This window comes from Squalius cephalus, assembly GCF_949319135.1.
Source record: "Squalius cephalus genome assembly, chromosome: 21".
NCBI lineage: Eukaryota > Metazoa > Chordata > Actinopteri > Cypriniformes > Leuciscidae > Squalius > Squalius cephalus.
Genome location: NC_137142.1, coordinates 28,030,164 through 28,048,458, shown reverse-complemented (window position 1 = coordinate 28,048,458; position 18,295 = coordinate 28,030,164). Strand labels below are relative to the sequence as shown.

Below are 18,295 nucleotides of genomic sequence, written 5' to 3'. Positions count from 1 at the left end.
GCAGAGATTCTGATGACAAGCAAATAATCATTAAAATAGTTGGTTTAAGCATCTTATTTAAGACACTGCTCAAAGTCTGTGACCACCACTAATGAAAAAAAAAAAAAAAATCATATTATTTTGTATGATTATTACTAATAATATTATCAGTGTAACAAGTTGAATTTTAGTTAACATTAACATGAATTTGGGTTAACATTTGAAGATGGCAGAAAGAGTCTAGGATGTGTATTAGCCTATCACAGATGATAAGAACTGCAAAAACAATGATCCAGTAACTTAGATCATTTTCAGCAAGTACGTCGGGACATTATGTCAAATGATCACTTCAAGCTACCTATCTCACATGATGTACAATGGCTTCTCCATCAAACAAATACAACACTAACTATAGGCCTACATATCATTAATGAATCTGGCTACTTAATCAAAAACTAAAATACACATACCTTAATATGTAACGACATAAACGACATGTTGATTTAAATGTTATTAAATTAGACTTTTTATGAACCATGATTAAAATAATTAAGAATGTTTAAAAGTGTTAACACAAAAGACCATCTGGGAAACACACATAATTTAACTAATTAAGTAAATATTACCTAAACATTTGACGTAAAATTCGCTGTACATAGAGATACGATACAAAAATATACTAAATAAAATTGTTATTTAGATCAAATATTCTGGTGATGTTTTCACGCAAGTAGGCAAATTATTTTTTACTTAGGCCTACAAAAAAACTTAATTGTAACAACACTTCACTGTACAAGCACATGTTGAATGTACCACTGTAAAAAAAAAGTTGCTGCCTTAAATTTCTAAGTACAATAAACTTGGATGTTTAAGTCATTTCAACTTAAATTACATCAAACTGACTTTAAATTTTTTTTGAATCTTGTATAACTTATAAAAAAGCTGAAAATTGCTTAACTTATTTTGATGAGTTAAAGCAATGTAAAACCATATGTTGCCATTACCTATTGATCATATAATTTTTTTTTTCACAGTCTAGGCCTATATATATGATTTTTACTAATTACATTTTTGTTTCAATGTAGGGTACAGTAAACCAACTCATCTCTTAGTTTGTTTTTTTTCTGTAGAGCTTGTTGTACGTTGTTTTTACATCAAAATTACAAACATTTTGTTCCGTGCATCAGGATGCATCAGTGCGTGTGTTGTGGGAGGCGGAGCTCCGGGAACAGCTGGACGTTAGCGTTCAGTGAGTCCACACAGCGGGACACGAGAGAGAGACAGCGCTTATATTCCGAAAGGAGTGAGGCACCAGAATTCTGCTGGAAGAGCTCAGAGAAACACAGAGAGCAAAGGAAGATTACACAGCCGCGGTCATTTGGACGCTTGAGGAGTAATGAGAAACCTGTAGCTGTTACTGGTGATTGATGTTACCGTTTCTGAACAGTCTGCGCTCTGTCTGAGGGTTTAACAAAAGGTGGGAGACACGTCTGCTGTCCCCTATCACAGGGGGGAAGGTGAGATACAGTGTCCACTCTCTACACTACACACACGGCTATTACACTTACGTTAAACTGCAACTTCAATCGGCCATTTTGCCTGGTTACCAAAAGGATATTCTTCCACATGCTTTTAAAACGGCTTTTACAGTGTTCAATATAGTCTTAATACAAACACCAGTTAGTAATGGAGCAGAATTTGCAGGCAATGAAATGTTCTGTTGTTTCTACAGGTCCAGAAAAAAGCATAGACAGAATCACAGATATACACTGAGAGTTAAAAATGCTTAAACAAATAGAAAAATACAATATATGTAGAGTATAAAAGTGAAAAAACAAAAACAATGTGCTTATAATAATGCAAAATCCACAGCTTTGCAAACAGGTATGCATTGTGCAATACAAAATCATGTAAAAATGACAGGTAACAGTTTAGTCTGTTTATCAGAGTTGTTGTCATTGTAAAGATTATTATTTATTGATTTTTGTCACAGATATGATATTTGAGATAAGCCGGTTTGGGGTCATGCAACAAGTATAAATGCACATTGATGAGCCGAGGGAGACAGGCTGGCGAAGGCGAAAGAAGTGGATGATTTTGAGGGGAGCAGTCGAGGATCGTGTTGCTGGAGATGTCTCTGTGGATGATCTTACCCGTCAGCCTCCCAGCTCTGACCATCACTGGAATATGGGTCGTGTAAGTCCATTTTATTTCATGTCAAATGAAACGATCCTGCTTTGAATAGGTATGGATAAAACCTGTGCAGATGTCATGTATGCTCTGATTTAAGATTACATCACTTTCAGACTGGTTTGATTTTTAACTGGATGCACACCAATTCAACAATGTTCTAGGAGTGATGTCTGTTTGGTAAATTCCAACTTTATGGTCTATAAGAATAATTGATGTAGTTGTATAGTTGTAATTGTATATGTCACAGATTGGTTTAATAGTGTGATGTAGCCAGTACATGTAGAATATGTTGAAGCCAATGCACTTTATGCAAGTAAATCACAGTTTTAGGTTTGGCCTGCATTGAAATGGTTGCCTTTTCTTCCTACCAAGACCCAGCTAACGTTCTTAAAACTTTGGCTAACATTCTCGCAAGGTTCTCATAAAGTTATGAACAAACTTTCTTCCAGTAACATTAACAGATCATGCATTTGATCTGGCCTTTAATAATGTTCTCAAAATGTTAGCACAAAAACATTATTTCTATACATCGTTCATATAAAGGTTTTTATTTTTTTACTACTTGTTTCAAAAGGTTCAGAGAACATTAAAAAGTAACATTCCCATAATTTTTTGCAAAATGATAAAATGGAATGTTCCCTTAACGTTCGCTTAAACAAGAAAAAACTTTTTTAAAGCATTCAAAAAAGCAGAACCTTCAGAGAACCTTGAGAACATAGCTATTAGCATTAGAAAGTTAGCAAAAAGTTTTTAGAACATATTTTTGTTAGCTGAGGAGAAAAGGTTTATTTTTTTGGGGCACCTCAAAGCTGCTTCTGAAACATGCATTTTCAGTGTGACAATTTATTATGGAAAGGTTTATTATTTGTGCAAAGGTAATATTACGAGCTAAAACATCTGAAATGCAGCCACTCTCAGTATTCCTGAACCTGCTCTTTGGGGAGTGGGCTATACATAAAACTACAAGCGTGCCCATAACTGACTCGTTTGAACTTGCCTGAAAAATGTTGAAGACTTTGAAGTCATTATTAGTAACTTTGTGATGGTACAGAAATGGATCTTCAGGACGAGAGCTTTGCATGAACCGGCATGTGGTTGATAAGACTTGTAGTTCAAGGTAATATTTAAGAAAAAAGGTTTTTGGCTTCATGTGTGATTGAAGTTGTTGGAAAACTCGAGGGGCTGTGGAATACCTTTTATACAGTTTTATTTGCTTGAAGGTGCTGGCGTCTCATTGCTTGTTGTCCCTACTTCCTTCCTGTGGAGAGCTTGCAGGCGCACTGTTTCTACAGGGAGTTCAAGATCCCCTTCCTCTCCTGTAGAGCCTTGAGTTTGAAGCGACAGAGGTGGTTACATAAGCCTCTGTGAGGAGAGGAGCGAGGAAAACAGAGGAGAGCAACTTAGAGCAGCATCAGTGACTTCTCATTATGCCAGAGAGAGAATGTTTGGTTTATTCTTTCCATGACTCCTGTAGTGAAGGTCTGGGAGAAGTTCCCAATACAACATGGACTAAACGTGCCCCGTATCTATGCAAGAAATGGCATGTTTTCATAGCTGAATATGGAACCTCTAATTATGACCTGTATAAGAACTGTTACCGTTACTAAAAACAACAACATCAACAGTTCAAAGCACGACTGAAACTGACTGGCATGTTCTACTCTCATCGAATTGATTCATAATGTTAATGATTCATACGTTTCTTAATTGGAGGCAGTTTTTGATGAGTATGTAGCCCACAGTTACACCCCAGTGGAATGGTTGTTTAAATTATTCAGGCTGCATTGTAAAAAAAAAAGTTTCCATTTAGGCAAGAGCAAGTTTCCAACTCAGCGTTTCCATTTGAACGTTATTTCTATACTTTGAGGCTGTTGTTTATGGTAACGTCGCACATGCTTGCATAGTCCCGCAGTGATGTGCTGTTCCCTGCAACGTTGAACGTACTGTTTATGCAAACAACACTGAGCATATTTATTCATAACAAAGGCTTTATATTTTAAAGCTTGTTGCCTTTAGCAGCTGAAACTGTCAGTGCTACATCTGTGTCCTCGGTGATACAATACAAGCATTGTGCCTCTCTGGTTGGAGATGTAACCTAATTATCCATTCAGATCAGGTCTGGTCTCTGGTTTGAGTGGACCCAAAGCTCATGGGGATTGATTTCTCACACTTTCTGTGGTTGCACAGCAAAAGGTGTCTTTGTGAATGACTGGAGTACATGATGTGGAATGGACACTGGTGGAGTCTGCCAACTGTTAAGGAGGTTGTTTGTAAAAATGTAAGCAATTCAAGAAGGTTAATTAAAACAAGATTATGAAGCATTCATCCTCGCCTCTTCCTTAAACAGCCTTTATTCAGAGTGCTGTATCTTATTAAGACAATTAAAATTGAATTATTATGTACAATACCGTTCAAAAGTTTAGGGTCTGTAAGATTTTTTAAATGTTTTTGAAAGAGGTCTCTCTGTTGACCAAGGCTGCATTTATTTGATTGAATGTACAGTGAAAACACTAACAAGATTGTGAAATATTATTACAATTTATAATAAATCTTTCTGTTTTAATATATTTTAAAATGTAATTTTTGATGGCAAATATTCATGAGCTAAGCCAAGTATTTAATTAAAGGCAAATTTTGTCATCATTTAATTCAATTAAAATGAAAATTCTGTCATCATTTACTCCAAAGACATACTTTCTGTCTTTTAGCCCATACAATGGAAGTCAATGGTCACCAAAACTGTTTAGTTACCAACATTCTTCAGAATATCTTCTTTTATGTTCCAAAGAAGAAAGAAAGTCATGTACCAAAAGTGGAACCACATGAGGATGAGTAAATGATGACAGAATGTTCTTTTTTGGTTGAACTATCCCTTTAAATGCTTTGAAGTTTGTGGTGCCCTGCGCAAAATAAAAAATGAAGAATTACAAATGTTCAGCCAAAAAATTCACGATTGACTCCTGTCACGAGTTACTTCAGAGAGCGAATCCAAATCTTATGGTGAACAGATGGGCTCCAGTATCAGAGCGTGTTACTGTGTTGTGCTGTGTTACTCTGTAGCCAGACTGTGTTCTCCTAGGCATGTCTTGTGCGCCTCTCTGGGATGTTGAAAGTGACCTGGTAACAGTCTGCGTGATTATTCACAACACCAGCCAGGGCAGATGGCAGAATGTTTGTTTACCAAATGTAATTTTTCTCAGCGTTGTGCCAAGTGTAGTGCGAGGCTCAGGTGATCTGTCTCGCTGTGGACACACACACACAAGAAACACACACTATTTACTAGAGATGAAAACAAACCTAATTGCTGCTTAGCCCACATCTGACCCTGCATGCTGTCAGATGCAGTTACGTTGGACAAATGCAAATGTGTTTGTGTGTGTATGTCAACAGTGAGATCTGCATGGGAGAAAGACGTATCCATCGGCAGGTGCCGAGTGTGTTTACCTTCCACAGAGCGCTTAATAGTCTTTTCTTGTCTCATTGTCCATTTGTAATTATGGAAGCTTGTTTCCGCCATGGAATAAAATAATAAAAAAGGTAACTGTGACTTTTTATTTCACAATTCTGACTTTTTTCCTTTTATATCTTGCTATTCGAACTTTAAAACTTCCCTTTAACTGCTTTATATCTTTATATCAAGTTTATATCTCACAATTGTGAAAAATGAAGTCAGAATTGCAAGTTTGACTTTTTATCTCAAAATTCAGACTTTAGAACTTGCAGTTGCAAGTTTATATCTCAGAATTGCGAGAAATAAAGTCAGAATTGCGAGTTTATATCACAATTGTGAGAAATATAGTCAGAATTGCTCATTATAAAAGTCAGAATAACTCACTTTTTTTTTTATTTGCAGAATGTGAGATATACATTGTGGGGGTGGTGTGGCGCAATGGATAAGACACTTGCCTTTGGTGTGAGAGACCCGGGTTCGAATCCACTGTGAGACACCAATGTGTCCCTGAGCAAGACACTTAACCCCTAGTTGCTCCAGAGGCGTGCGACCTCTGACATATATATAGCAATTGTAAGTCGCTTTGGATAAAAGCGTCAGCTAAATGAATAAATGTAAATGTAAATGTAAATATAAACTTGCAATTGCAAGATATAAACTTATGAGAAAAACAGTATTACCTTTTTTATTTTTTATTCCGAGGTGGAAACAAGTTTCCATAGTAAGCAAATTTTGCTTGCTTGGAAATTCTCTTTCATCAGATTCTGTAAAAGTCAGTTGGCAAACGTTTGCTTTAACCGTTATCTGATGGTCCTGTGTTCATTGACATCTTATGAGGGTCAGTGTGACAGGACCACGAGTGTGCTGACCTTGTTGCATAAGTGTGAGCAAAGAATGACACATAACGCCAGGGTAAGCTGAAGATGCACAGGTAGAGTTGACTAAGTTTCCAGAGCTCTCCGGTTTTTGGTTCTATGCTAACAGAAAGTCACGTCAAAAGGACATGCACTTGTGATTTTATCTGTGAATACAGGCTGTTGCGGTAGTGAAGGAGACCACAGCATATTTTTGATAATCCTTTCTTTATGTCCATTCAGAACCTTTATACCATGGTCTGGGTGAATACTCGATTCTGATTGGCTGCAGGGTATCCGTTAAAAAGTGATTTTTTGGCTGAAATATCCCTTTAACTAATGTTAACAAATAAGACCTTATTAGTGTTACTGGTGACAAGGAATAAAAAATTCACTTTTCACAATCTATTTTAAACAAGTCGAGGCAAGTAAAAATGAAATGCAAGTTTAAATCCTCCTTTTAAATTTTTTATCTGGGTTGTGCTGATTACATTATGTTGCTAATGTACCATAATTTCTATTTTTCCAGGTATGCCATGGCCTTGTATAATCAACATGTCTGTCCTGTGGACAACTGGTAAGAAGTCTTCTTTTTAAACTAAATATCATTGTGTCCACTTTTCAGAAGTTATTTATTTGTTCTTTTAATTGTAAGATTACATTATGCTATAGTATTTTTAAATTGTTTATTTAATTCAATATATGTAATTTAATGATTAAATATATAAAATATTTTAAACTGTACAATAACACTTAAAATATGCACATAAAATATAAAAACGCAAAAGATTTATGTATTAAGCATTTACACAAGTATTTTTATTTGTATATGTTTATTATTGGTAACTGAAATATGCATATTTTCATCTTTTGAAAGAAGAGAGCTCATTTGAGCTCTAAGGATATTAACCATTTACCGATACTGAACTAACACCTTTTTAAAATGCACACATCAGACAGCGACCTCCTGGCATTGTGTCTAATACACTTCTTCTGCGTCATCTGCACTAATGAGTAATGTATTTGATATGAGATGTTGAGCGAGTGTCCAAATCCTTTCTTATTAACTTGTATGGCTCAAGGACGTGTCAGCCAATGAAGAATTGCAGGTTAACTTGTTCTTTTAGTCAAACATTAGCATACTGAGCATAGCAGTGTCTAGGTAACTTAAATGTTAGCGCTGCTGTTGGGCTTACACTGTACCTTAAAGGGACACTAGGTAACTTTTTTACCTTAACTGAGCAGCTTCGGAGTCAGTGGAATGGTTATATTACTTATTTCGGGTTGAATGGTGGTGGTTTCACACCCCCCTGGTGCCCGAGAGCGGAAAAAACTCACTTGCAACTTTGGGCCGGCGGGTCGGCGTCAGGAAGTATCGCGTGATATCAGGTCTCGCGATGTAACGAATTGCTTGACGGCACTGCACACGTACACGCCCCCATTCAAGCACCAGCTAGCTATAAGCGAAGGGCAATGATAGATTGAGTTATGGCTGAGCCTGTAAAAAAGAAGCAGAAAGCTAGGAAATCTTTGTCGGAGGACCAACGAAAGAGGAAACGGGAGACTGACCGAGCAAGAAGTCAGACTCGAGTAAATATTGGACCGGCTTTTTCAGAATGGCGAGAACTGAGAGAAACAGAAGCCTGCAAAACGGATGCTGACCTGGCTGCTGTTGCAAGTATCTTTGGAATAAACTGTGTTTAATATTTAAATTTCAAGTAATTGTGACCTCAGGATGTTTGCTATTGTCTGTAAAGGTTTTTATTATGATCGCTGTCTGTTATGGGCTTACTAGTACGCTAGATACTATAACTTTGATGTTAGCATTGTCATTAGCAAACACGTTTGATTTCTGTAGTTGTTTGGCCGTTCCTCTGTTTTATTTGTGTAACTTGCACTTTTATTTTATGTCACTAAGTCAACACGTCTGATAATAGGCAATAAACATGTTGCACATATCATGATCGAGCTAGAAAAAACGTTCTGATGTTTTCTTAGACAAGCAAAGGTAAACTGTCATTCTACCAGATGAACTTATAGACCTTGCTAATATAACTTTAGACAAATATTAACCTCCGATATATATATTTTTTATGCTCATGCCCACTCTCCCAAAAACAAACAAACACGAAAGCAGTAGTTCGCCTCGTTCATATCGTTCGTTCCCGGTAAAAATACTAACGTTAGTATGCATGACAACACAATAAAAAAAAAAAATCGCCATCAGTTGGAAATAAAGTATTGCTTTACTTGCCTCGGTAGACATAACTGGTTTTGAAATAGCTGTTCCTCTGCTCAGTTGGGTTGACAGCTGATCAGCTGGGTTGCTCGTGGCGAGGGGGGAGGGACAACAGTTCGTTTTTACGACAGAGTGTTTGAAAGCATTTACTACCAGACACTAGGGGGGGCTTCGCAGAGAAAAAACACTCAGACTTGCCTGGTGTCCCTTTAATTATTTAAAATGGTAAAAATGGCATCTGTGTCTGGGTCCATGAGCAGAAGCAGTCGGAGAGGATTACTCATTAATATGACTTGTGAATAAAAGGAATTAATGAATAAAACCCACTTTCTCAGATCAGTGAAAAATCCGACTTTATGTTTAGGTGTCATATGCAGATCAAATAAAACATTTATTTTGTTAATATTGGATATTGGATTGTTGAGCTAAAGCTGAGCTAACAAGATCAAATTTGGTCTGTTTAATGAAATTCAGCCCAAAGGCTGCTTTTACCTTTTTAAGTGCTTTGCATTCCTGGGTAATTTTTACACTCTGGAAACAACAGTGGTCTTTCAGTTTTTTCCTCCTGGTGGGAGGAGCATTAGTCCTGTAGCGAAGGATGTGTTTGCTTTAGTAATGAAGTGTAGCCACATTATGTTTGCCTTGAGTTCTGCGCGGTGTAGAATGAATCGAAGTTATTGCGGCTGTCAAAACATGTTTATATTAATGCAAGTGAGTTGTAGCTCTGATCATATCATCCAGTGTACAGTAGGAATGCAGCCCTGTGTAACTTGTCCAAATTCACAGACAGATGCAGCTAATACTCAGGTCTGTCTGGTATGATTGACTATTATTTATAGCAAGTGAGCAAGATCTTAAAGTAGTCCCTCAGGTTTGTGGGAGTCTTAGTTATACTGTAACTCCATAATGTATACGTTATTGTATTTATATGTGGGGGTCTGTGTATTTGTTTGCTTGCAGGATGTATAACCAGTCATGTGAGGTGGATCTGCCAATGCAGAGGGGACAAACCCTATGCTGTACTCTGGACAACGTTCCTCTCATAAGGTCTGTATCAAGTAACAGTAAGAAAAACACTGATAATGGTTAACAGGGATGTAGATTTAGCCTTAATTAAAATTTAGTGACATCATATATTTTGTAGTTGTATTGTATTTTTTATGTTCAATATTTTTTCATGCAATAACAGAATTGCTTGAGTTTTACAAATGGAGGAAACACTACAGTTTGTGGAACATTGAGAAAATGGTTATTATGGAGATTATTTACATGCCATGCTGAATGATTCCTTGTCATGCTGTAGAAAGGGTCCAAATGATGTAACTTCTTCAGGGTTACAATGTACACAATATATGGAGCACCGCTAAACATTAACATAAACATTATTGTTTTCGGTCGAGTACAACAAAATCACCATTAAAGTACAGACAATTGATGTTTAAAGTGTCCCTATTATGCTATTTTAAAGGTTCCTCATTTTGTTTTGGAGGCCTCCTACAATAAGTTGTACATGCATCATAGGTCAAAAAACTTAAATTTTCTCATATTATACATTGTGCATCACCTCATTTCTCAAAGAGTCTGAAAACGACTTGTTCGAAAATGCAGTCTCTCTAAACCCCTCCTTTCTGCTCTGATTGGTCAGATGGCCCAGTCTGTTGTGATTGGTCTAACACTTACAGCGCATGTTGGGAACGAAACGCCATTAATTTCAGCTCCGGAGCTTCCTCAGCACTTGTATACACAGTGATGTGAACTGTAATTGTGGCATCAGTTTTACCGTACCAATTCGAGCCTGAGTCCTCATACTTTGGAAGTGCATGCAAAGTGGATTCAGAAAACAGCATCTTCTCGACATGTTGACAACATGAACCAAACTCTTTCAGGTCTCAGCTACAACTACAGTGTTTAAGGGTGGGGCAAAGTAGATGTTGTTTACATGCAGCCAATGAAAATCATCTCCTGCGTTGTTGTTACTAAGCAACAGGGGTAAACAGCTGCTGCTTTGATGATGCAAACGCATTGCTGCTCAGACCCAAATAATACAGTGGTAACCCAATCCAGTGGGGGCAGGGGGAGCAGTCAAACTAAGGTTCGGACCAGACAATTGATCCAAGTGTGAAAGCACCCTAATAATTCCCACTACCAAAAATATGAAATCTGTGTTTCATTTAAAAAATCTCCAAAATGAATTCCAAAGTGCACCTTATTCCTGGAAAGTGCCCCTTCTCAGCCAGCCTCCCTCCCTACCTGACGCAGTGGTCTGTGACTGTCAGCACATTCTTCATTCAACAACCCCTTCCTTTCCTCAGCACACATCTCTTGTTTTTCTCTGGTGTGTCATTTCTCCTTTCCTCCATCTAAAGACTGAGGGGTCAGGGAGAAACAGGAATCTTGAAACATTGTTATGTGTGACCTACTCTGCACCTTTAACAAGCAGTTTCACGGGATATTTCACCCAAAAATGAAAATTCTGTCATTATTTACTCACCCTCAAATTGTTCCAAATTTCTTTCTTCTGCTGAACACAAAGGAAGATATTTTGAAGAATGTTTGTAACCAAACATTTGTGGGGCACCATTGACTTCCATTGTATTTTTTTCCATACTATGGAAGGAAATGGTGCCCCACAACTGTTTGGTTCCTGACATTCTTCAACATATCTTCTTCAGCTTCTTTCTTCTGTTCAGCAGAAGAAAGAAATTCACACAGGTTTGGAACAACTTGAGGGTGAGTAAATGGTGACATATTTTAAATTTTTGGGTGAACTATCCCTTCAAGAGATATTTTTCTTGCTGAGAGAAAAACTCTTCAGGAACTGCCACTTGTCCACCACACAAAGAAATTTCCCAAATTACTGAGGAAAAAACAAAACCATACTAACAGAATTGTCAAGAACATTGAGAGATTGTTTAGCATCATTTATTTGACTTTTCTTGGCATTTTCTCATCAAAGGGAAATCTGACAATGGATATATTGTGGATTCTGGAATAACTTGTGGGATCTTTGACCCGAGCTGTTCAATAGACCGTCTGTCTCCGTTGCCTTCAGAGCTGTGTGGTTTATGGAGTATGAGAACTTGAGTTATATGTGAAATGTCTTTGGGTGTGTCCATGATCTGCATTTCCACTACCAGCAGTGTGAGTGTTTTTGTGTGTTTGTGTGTGGGTTTATTTTGACTGCTACCCAGCATAGTCTGCGGTTCTTAGCCTTAAGGTATCTGAAGTGGGTGAAAGGTCAAATCCACACACACACTCACAAAACCTTGGAACAGCATACTCGTTTTTTAGCTTATCATTATAGAGCTTAACACCTCAGTGATGTATTTATAGAAAGCATTGTTATATGTAATCCAGTCGAGGCTCATTTGGCAGAAAATTGGTTAAGGGTAGCTGAGTTTGCTTCAGGGAATTTGTAGAAATTAAGGGCCATATTTACTAAACAGGGAAAATTAGCGTGAGAGCGCAGTCCCATAAAAGTGCCGATGGGAGTGGAAAGTTCTGCACGTGATCTACTGACGACATACAAATTAAAGATCACAGACGCAGCCGGATCATTTCCTTAATGACCAACGCAATCTACCTAGCCTGGGAAAACCCAGACAACTTCCGGCAAATTCAGATTTGCTCGAGAAGTAGTCTGGCAAAGAGCTCATTCAAGCCCATTTCCATGGCCTAGAAATCGCGGCACCAATCAGAAACGTTGAGGCGGGCTTTACACAATGACGATCGCTCTGATTGCTTTTAGGTCTATCCAATTGCGCCCAGAGGCATTTGAGCGACGTCCGTTCAACTTTTAAATGCATTATTATATTCAAATTTCAAACACATGAGGACAGTCTCCATGAAAGACCCACTGGCAGATGAACGTGCTACTACATTTCTCTCCGAAACGGTAGGAAATTAAATTAGATTTAATAGAGGATTTTAACTGTGACACGATGATTGACAGGGCAGTTTAAGTGACAGGATGCACGCGACAGATCCGTCCGATAAAGATGACGAAGTAGTATGTCCCAAAGCTTGCCTACTTTTTTGCTACACATTCAAAAGTAAATACCTTTTGTTCACAAAAAGAGTACATACTTTTATGGCGTAGTGTAACTTAGGCGAATTGGGACGCAGCTTTACACGATGACGATCGCTCTTGACGAGGCATTTGAGCGACGTCCGTTGGTGACGCCCCTTTGGAAATGATTTGTCTATGGAGCTTTGCCAGACCATAATTCAGTTACTACTGAGAATGGTCTGGTTTTAACCAGGCTACAATCTACCAAGAGCAGCGCAAATTTGCGTCTGGTTTAAGACATGCTTTTTGAGGCGTTAAATAATGGCGCAAATACCAGTAAATTGACAAGTGCAAACCGATTACCGTGATTTTTGTCAAGTGAGACATGTTCCTGGATCAACATATTTTGTTGATCCTGGAACAACATTCCTATAAGAAAATGTAATCTTAACCCTATTCCTACAACTAAACCTAACTCTACCAATAAGTTATTCCTAAAATAAGAGGGAAGTGATAGGTGCATAACACTGATGTAGAAGCACCGAACCCTGGTTCTAAGCCTAAACTTGACAAACTGTAAACTTGACAAACCCTCAAATCTGATTGGTTGATTTGAATGTTGTTTGGTATGTTCTCAATATTCACACTGAGCTATTATATGGTTTCAAAAGACTTGAAATAAAGTGCACATGTCATATGTATCACTTTTATGAGGCTATTATAATGCTTTTTTTTTGTCATTTTTTAAGATTTTATCACCATGAATTGTTTGTTTGGAAAAGACCTGTGTGAAGATTCTTCAATCTACCTACAGAAGAAAGAAAGTCATACAGGTTTAGAAAGGCATAAGGGTGATTACATAATGACAGAATTTACATTTGAAGTATCCCTTTAAGACAGTGAATGAGATGTTGGAAAGTTGGAAGCCAGCCATTCTCAGAACTTTTTGCTTGACTTTAAATTGAAGTTTGTTTACTCCATACTGTATATTTACAGCTGCATCTTCTTTTGAAAAGCTTCATACCATGGTGACATGTTATATAAAGCTGAACTGGTCTTCAGTAAAGATTATCTATGCATTAAGGAGGAAGATTTCCTTTCATGGTGAGGCGCTTGCACAGTCTTTCATCAGTGGAGGCCCTATCTCTGCTTATCTTTTGTCATTTCCCATACAGTGTGACAGCTGTGGGAGAATAGCCGAGGGTCCTCAAGCCCTTTTCTAGCTCCATCCTTCTTTTTCCCAATAATCCACAGCTGCCAGTGTGCTCCCAAGAGCCAAAGTGTCCTATTTTAGTCAACTGCCAATGGGAGTTCATCCCTCAGGACCCTTTGCTTTGGAATGAGCATGTATGTATGTGTGTTTATTCATGTGGTGAGAACCCTGGGCATCTAACCTCTGTTCTGATGTTCTGATCTGCAGTAAATGCGGCACACTTCCTCCAGAGAGCTGCTTCTTCAGTCTCATCTGCAGCACAGGATCCTTTATGGGTGAGTTTACAATGTGCATCTGCCACTTACACTACTGTTCAAAAGTTTAATGTGAAATATATTTGAAATAAAAATGTTTAAAACCGGTAAAACAGCGAAAACAGTTGTGCTGCTTAATATTTTTGTGGAAACTGTTGTGCATTTTATCAGGAATCTTTTATCAATAGAAAGTTAAAGAACAGCATTTGTTACCCTAAAACTGGCTGTGTCGGGCTGGTTGGGATGCTCAAACATAGAGAGCAGGAAAATCAACCTGCAGATAGGTTACTTACTGTATAGTTTTCTCTGCATTTTAAACTAGGATAGGAGAAAGTTCAAATTTGCAAATTGCTCACTTCACCTTTTAGCATCAACTTAATTTTTTCCTCTCATTTATTACAACATTCCTGAACTTCATTTTGATTTTGGAATTTAAAATCAATCTGTAGTTCACTCCCCAGTAAATGATTCCCATCTGTGGCACAATGATTCACTGTCTGGGCTGCAATCAGCTCAGGAAACCACAGGCTTAGCGTTTGCGTATGTGGAATATCACTGCCACTGGTCGACGGACTATACAAGGCCAACTATCTTTAACAATACGGATGTGTTTATGTTCACTGATGTCAGATTTTTAGGGGAAGACATTATCGTCTAAAAGCTGACGATGCACACTGCTCATTCTCTAAACTTGCCCGGAAAAGCTTTGAGTGTCATTTTGATATTTCACAACTCAAAAAAGCTGGGTGGGTGGATATGTGTGTTCAAGCATTTATAAAACTGAACGGTCAATGCGGTCACAGCACATTACCAAACATTGTCATCAGACACCAAGTGAGTTGCTGAGGATGAATCATCTTCAGAAATGATCTGAATTGAATTTGAATTACATCACAGCAAAAACAATGACCAGAGGGCTATTTCAAAGCAGATAAACAAGAACAGAAATCCCCCTAAAATACAAATGTTAATAGCTAAGATTTTGACAAAACATCTTGTTTTTTAAAAGAACTGCTGAGTCATATCCATAAGTCTTGCTCGTGGTGCTCCCCGAACATAAATTCAGCTGTATTGTGAACAGTGCTGTACTCCTTGCAGATACTGTCGGTTACAGCCGAGTGCAAACTATACAGCAGGTCTGTGAAAAGAGAGAATCATTGGTTGAGCGTGACCTCTGACCTGAGCGTCTGGGGCTGGTGGCGGTGTCCATGCTGAGAGCTGAAGGGCTGTATTGTTGTGTCCAATCCTCCACCCTGTGTAACTATAAGTGAGAGTGTTCTCCTGCTGGGAGACTCGGTCTCTGCCTGTTTGCACAAGGACATTTTCGTTGTTCGTCCAACAATACAAGAAAGTTGTGTTTTGAATTCTTTTTTGAAAGTGCGTCTTACATAACACGACTATCAAACGAAACCTCCTCGTATGCTACGTGATTTATTGCATCACTGTTCCAGGACAATAGGATCTTAATACAGTTGTTTACTCTAAAACCTTTATAAAACGCAATGCACACCTGCCAAAAAATTGCATGCCGACTGTTCGATCAAGGGTGACAATCAGTTCCCCAGGGCTGCATTGTTTTCTAGTGGCTTATATAATACTCAGTGTTCCCGAATCTGAGCTCTTTTGAAGTCAGCATGGCACTAGAGGAAACATCTCTCAGCAGTGTTGCACTCTAACAGAAGGGAAACAGGGTGGAGAGAGTTCACAGCAGGAACTGACCGAAGCTAGTTTAGGCTCCCGAGGACCTTGTGACAGGACAGTTGTTTACTTTTATCTCCTGTTTTTTGTTCTCTTGAGGGAATGCTACACTAAAGTGAAAACCCGTGATCCATAAATACACAGGTGTTGTCTCGCTAATGTGTTTGGGCTGCAGTATTTCCGCCACATTTCACCCCTTACAAACTGGAACCTTCTCTGTGAATACACAGAAATTAGGGGAGATTGCGTGACTGAGATACTGTATGAGCGCTGTACAATATTCCTCACAAGCTACAGTACTTTTCACTTCTCAGTGCACATCAAGGGGTTTTCCATGGACTCTTGGCGAACGAGTCTCTTTTAAATCAGCATTGTTATTGTAAACTAAAACTATTAACAATCGTTGTTTACTGAAAAAAAAAAAAAATTGTTGAAAAGCTTATGCAAATGAAAACGAAATACTAATGTAAAAAAAAAAAAAACACGGCTAATAGGCTAAACATTGCCATTAATGTAGAGTGAGTTTGATTGGGGTTGAACATAGCTTTGTTTGTCTGTTAGGTGTAGTGGTAGTTACACAGCAGAAATAATAATTGCACATGTCTGATGGACACCATGTGTTTCTGAGTCCCCAGTCTTGTTTTCTGCTTTCTGAGGCCAAGAGCCAGGAAACTGTGCTTACAAACACACCTACACACAAACATATACACAGATAGGCAGTTGGAAAGACCATTTGTGGGCTTTCGTTACGCCCTGCGTTTAGGGAATCTGGGTTTGTCCTGAGCACAAGAAGTTAAAGTCAGCAGTAAGCAGGTATTTTTAGCTATTTTCAGATTGCTGCATATGCTGAAGTCCCATTGTTTCCTGTGCCCGTATCAACTGAGAGCCTATTCATGAGCGGAACGGCAATAGTAGATGCTTGGGAAGGAAGACTGCAGCTAACAGTGTAGTCTAATGCAGTTAACAACTATTATAGTCCACGTTTTCTGTTGTGCCGTTTCAGCTGGATTTTATTAAACCGAGTTAATTCCCTTCATCTGCAGACATGTTGTTTGTTTTTCCATGCTCGTAACTTCTCCTACAACATGCTGTATCGAACATCTTAAATTAGTTGCTATCTCAAAAGTTACATAAAGCCTCTTATGTAAAAATTTGTTTCTTGCTGAAAAGACCAGCATGGATGGTTACACAGCATGTTGTGTTTTGGATGCTGGTCCTTAGTGGGCTCTTGAGCTTAACCAGCAAGACTTTCTTGATCAACCACCTCCATCATGCTGGTTGTCCTGCATCATCAGCTACTGGTCAGCAACATGGCTACAGTGGTCCGAAAGCAAGACCAGCACTTACCAGCTTGAAAATTCATGCTGGTCCTTCCTGCAGTGTTTCTTTAAGTAAATGTGTCACGATAACTGTAATGTTGACTCAGAAGTACCAGGAACATTCTCGTTGGTGGATTGGGCTGAGAAAGGAGGGGTGGTTTATTGTCTGTCCTCTCTCCCCAACACTTTGCCACTCTAACAGGCCACATCTGCCACAGTCAGTTTTCATTAAGCATTAACCCAGCAGTAAAACAGTTGAGCAGATTGCAGCAGCTTGATTTACGTTCAAGATCTCACCATGAAGCCCCTCTTTTATTCTCTCGCTTCTCATCTTTCCACGTTGCCTGCCTCTTTAGACTTTCCAGAAAAACAATGGATTTTCTTGACCAAAAAACAATACTGAACTCGTTGTTTTGTCAAAGTGAGTCTGACTAGTTTGGAGATGAGTAAAGATACTATTCTGCTTCTGTCTCATTAGTCACACTAACATATCTACTGTATGTCATCAAGATCTATTTATACAAACATCTGATAAAACAACATGAAAAGAGCAAATTAACTTGTTTCAGAACTTCAAATAGCTAATGCTGAATTTTGAATTCTTTTAAAATGTGTAGGTATGGGCTACCCTTAAAAAGTTTGGGGGCAAGTACAATTTTTTGTTAAAGAAGTTAGTACTTTTATTGAGCAAGGACGCATTCAATTGTTAATACAATAAGTGACAGTTTATAATGTTACAAAATATTGCTATGTAAAATGCTGTTCTTTTAAACTAACACTGTATCACAGTTTTGACAAAAATATTAAGCAGCAGAATGTTTTCACCATTGAAAAATAATGTTTCCAGAAATGTTTCTTGAGCACCAAATCAGAATATTAGAATGATTTCTGAAGGATCATGTGGAGTAATGGCTGCTCAAAATTCAGCTTTGCTTCACAGAAATAATTTCCATTTTAAAATATATATTTAAATTAGGGCTGTCAAACGATTAATCGCGATTAATCGCATCCAAAATAAAAGTTTGTGTTTACATAATATATGTGTGTGTATGGAGTATAATTATTTTCTATATATAAATACACACA

The 18,295-nt window shown here is 38.1% G+C and overlaps 1 protein-coding gene across 2 annotated transcripts in view; it reads left to right on the top strand.

Annotated features, from left to right (window-relative positions):
- The first annotated feature begins 1,186 nt into the window (after nucleotides 1-1,186).
- The window catches only part of LOC307149765 (transmembrane protein 150A), a 35,699-nt gene continuing 18,590 nt past the window's right edge, over nucleotides 1,187-18,295 (top strand). For both annotated transcript variants that reach the window (XR_013819616.1, XM_079856335.1), the window contains exons 1-5: nucleotides 1,187-1,496; nucleotides 1,973-2,175; nucleotides 7,007-7,054; nucleotides 9,677-9,763; nucleotides 14,146-14,213. Coding sequence is in view for 1 of the 2 variants with exons in the window: in XM_079856335.1 (XP_079712461.1) it covers nucleotides 2,111-2,175; nucleotides 7,007-7,054; nucleotides 9,677-9,763; nucleotides 14,146-14,213 (268 nt within the window). In the remaining variant the exon portion in view is untranslated. The remainder of the gene's footprint in view (nucleotides 1,497-1,972; nucleotides 2,176-7,006; nucleotides 7,055-9,676; nucleotides 9,764-14,145; nucleotides 14,214-18,295) is intronic.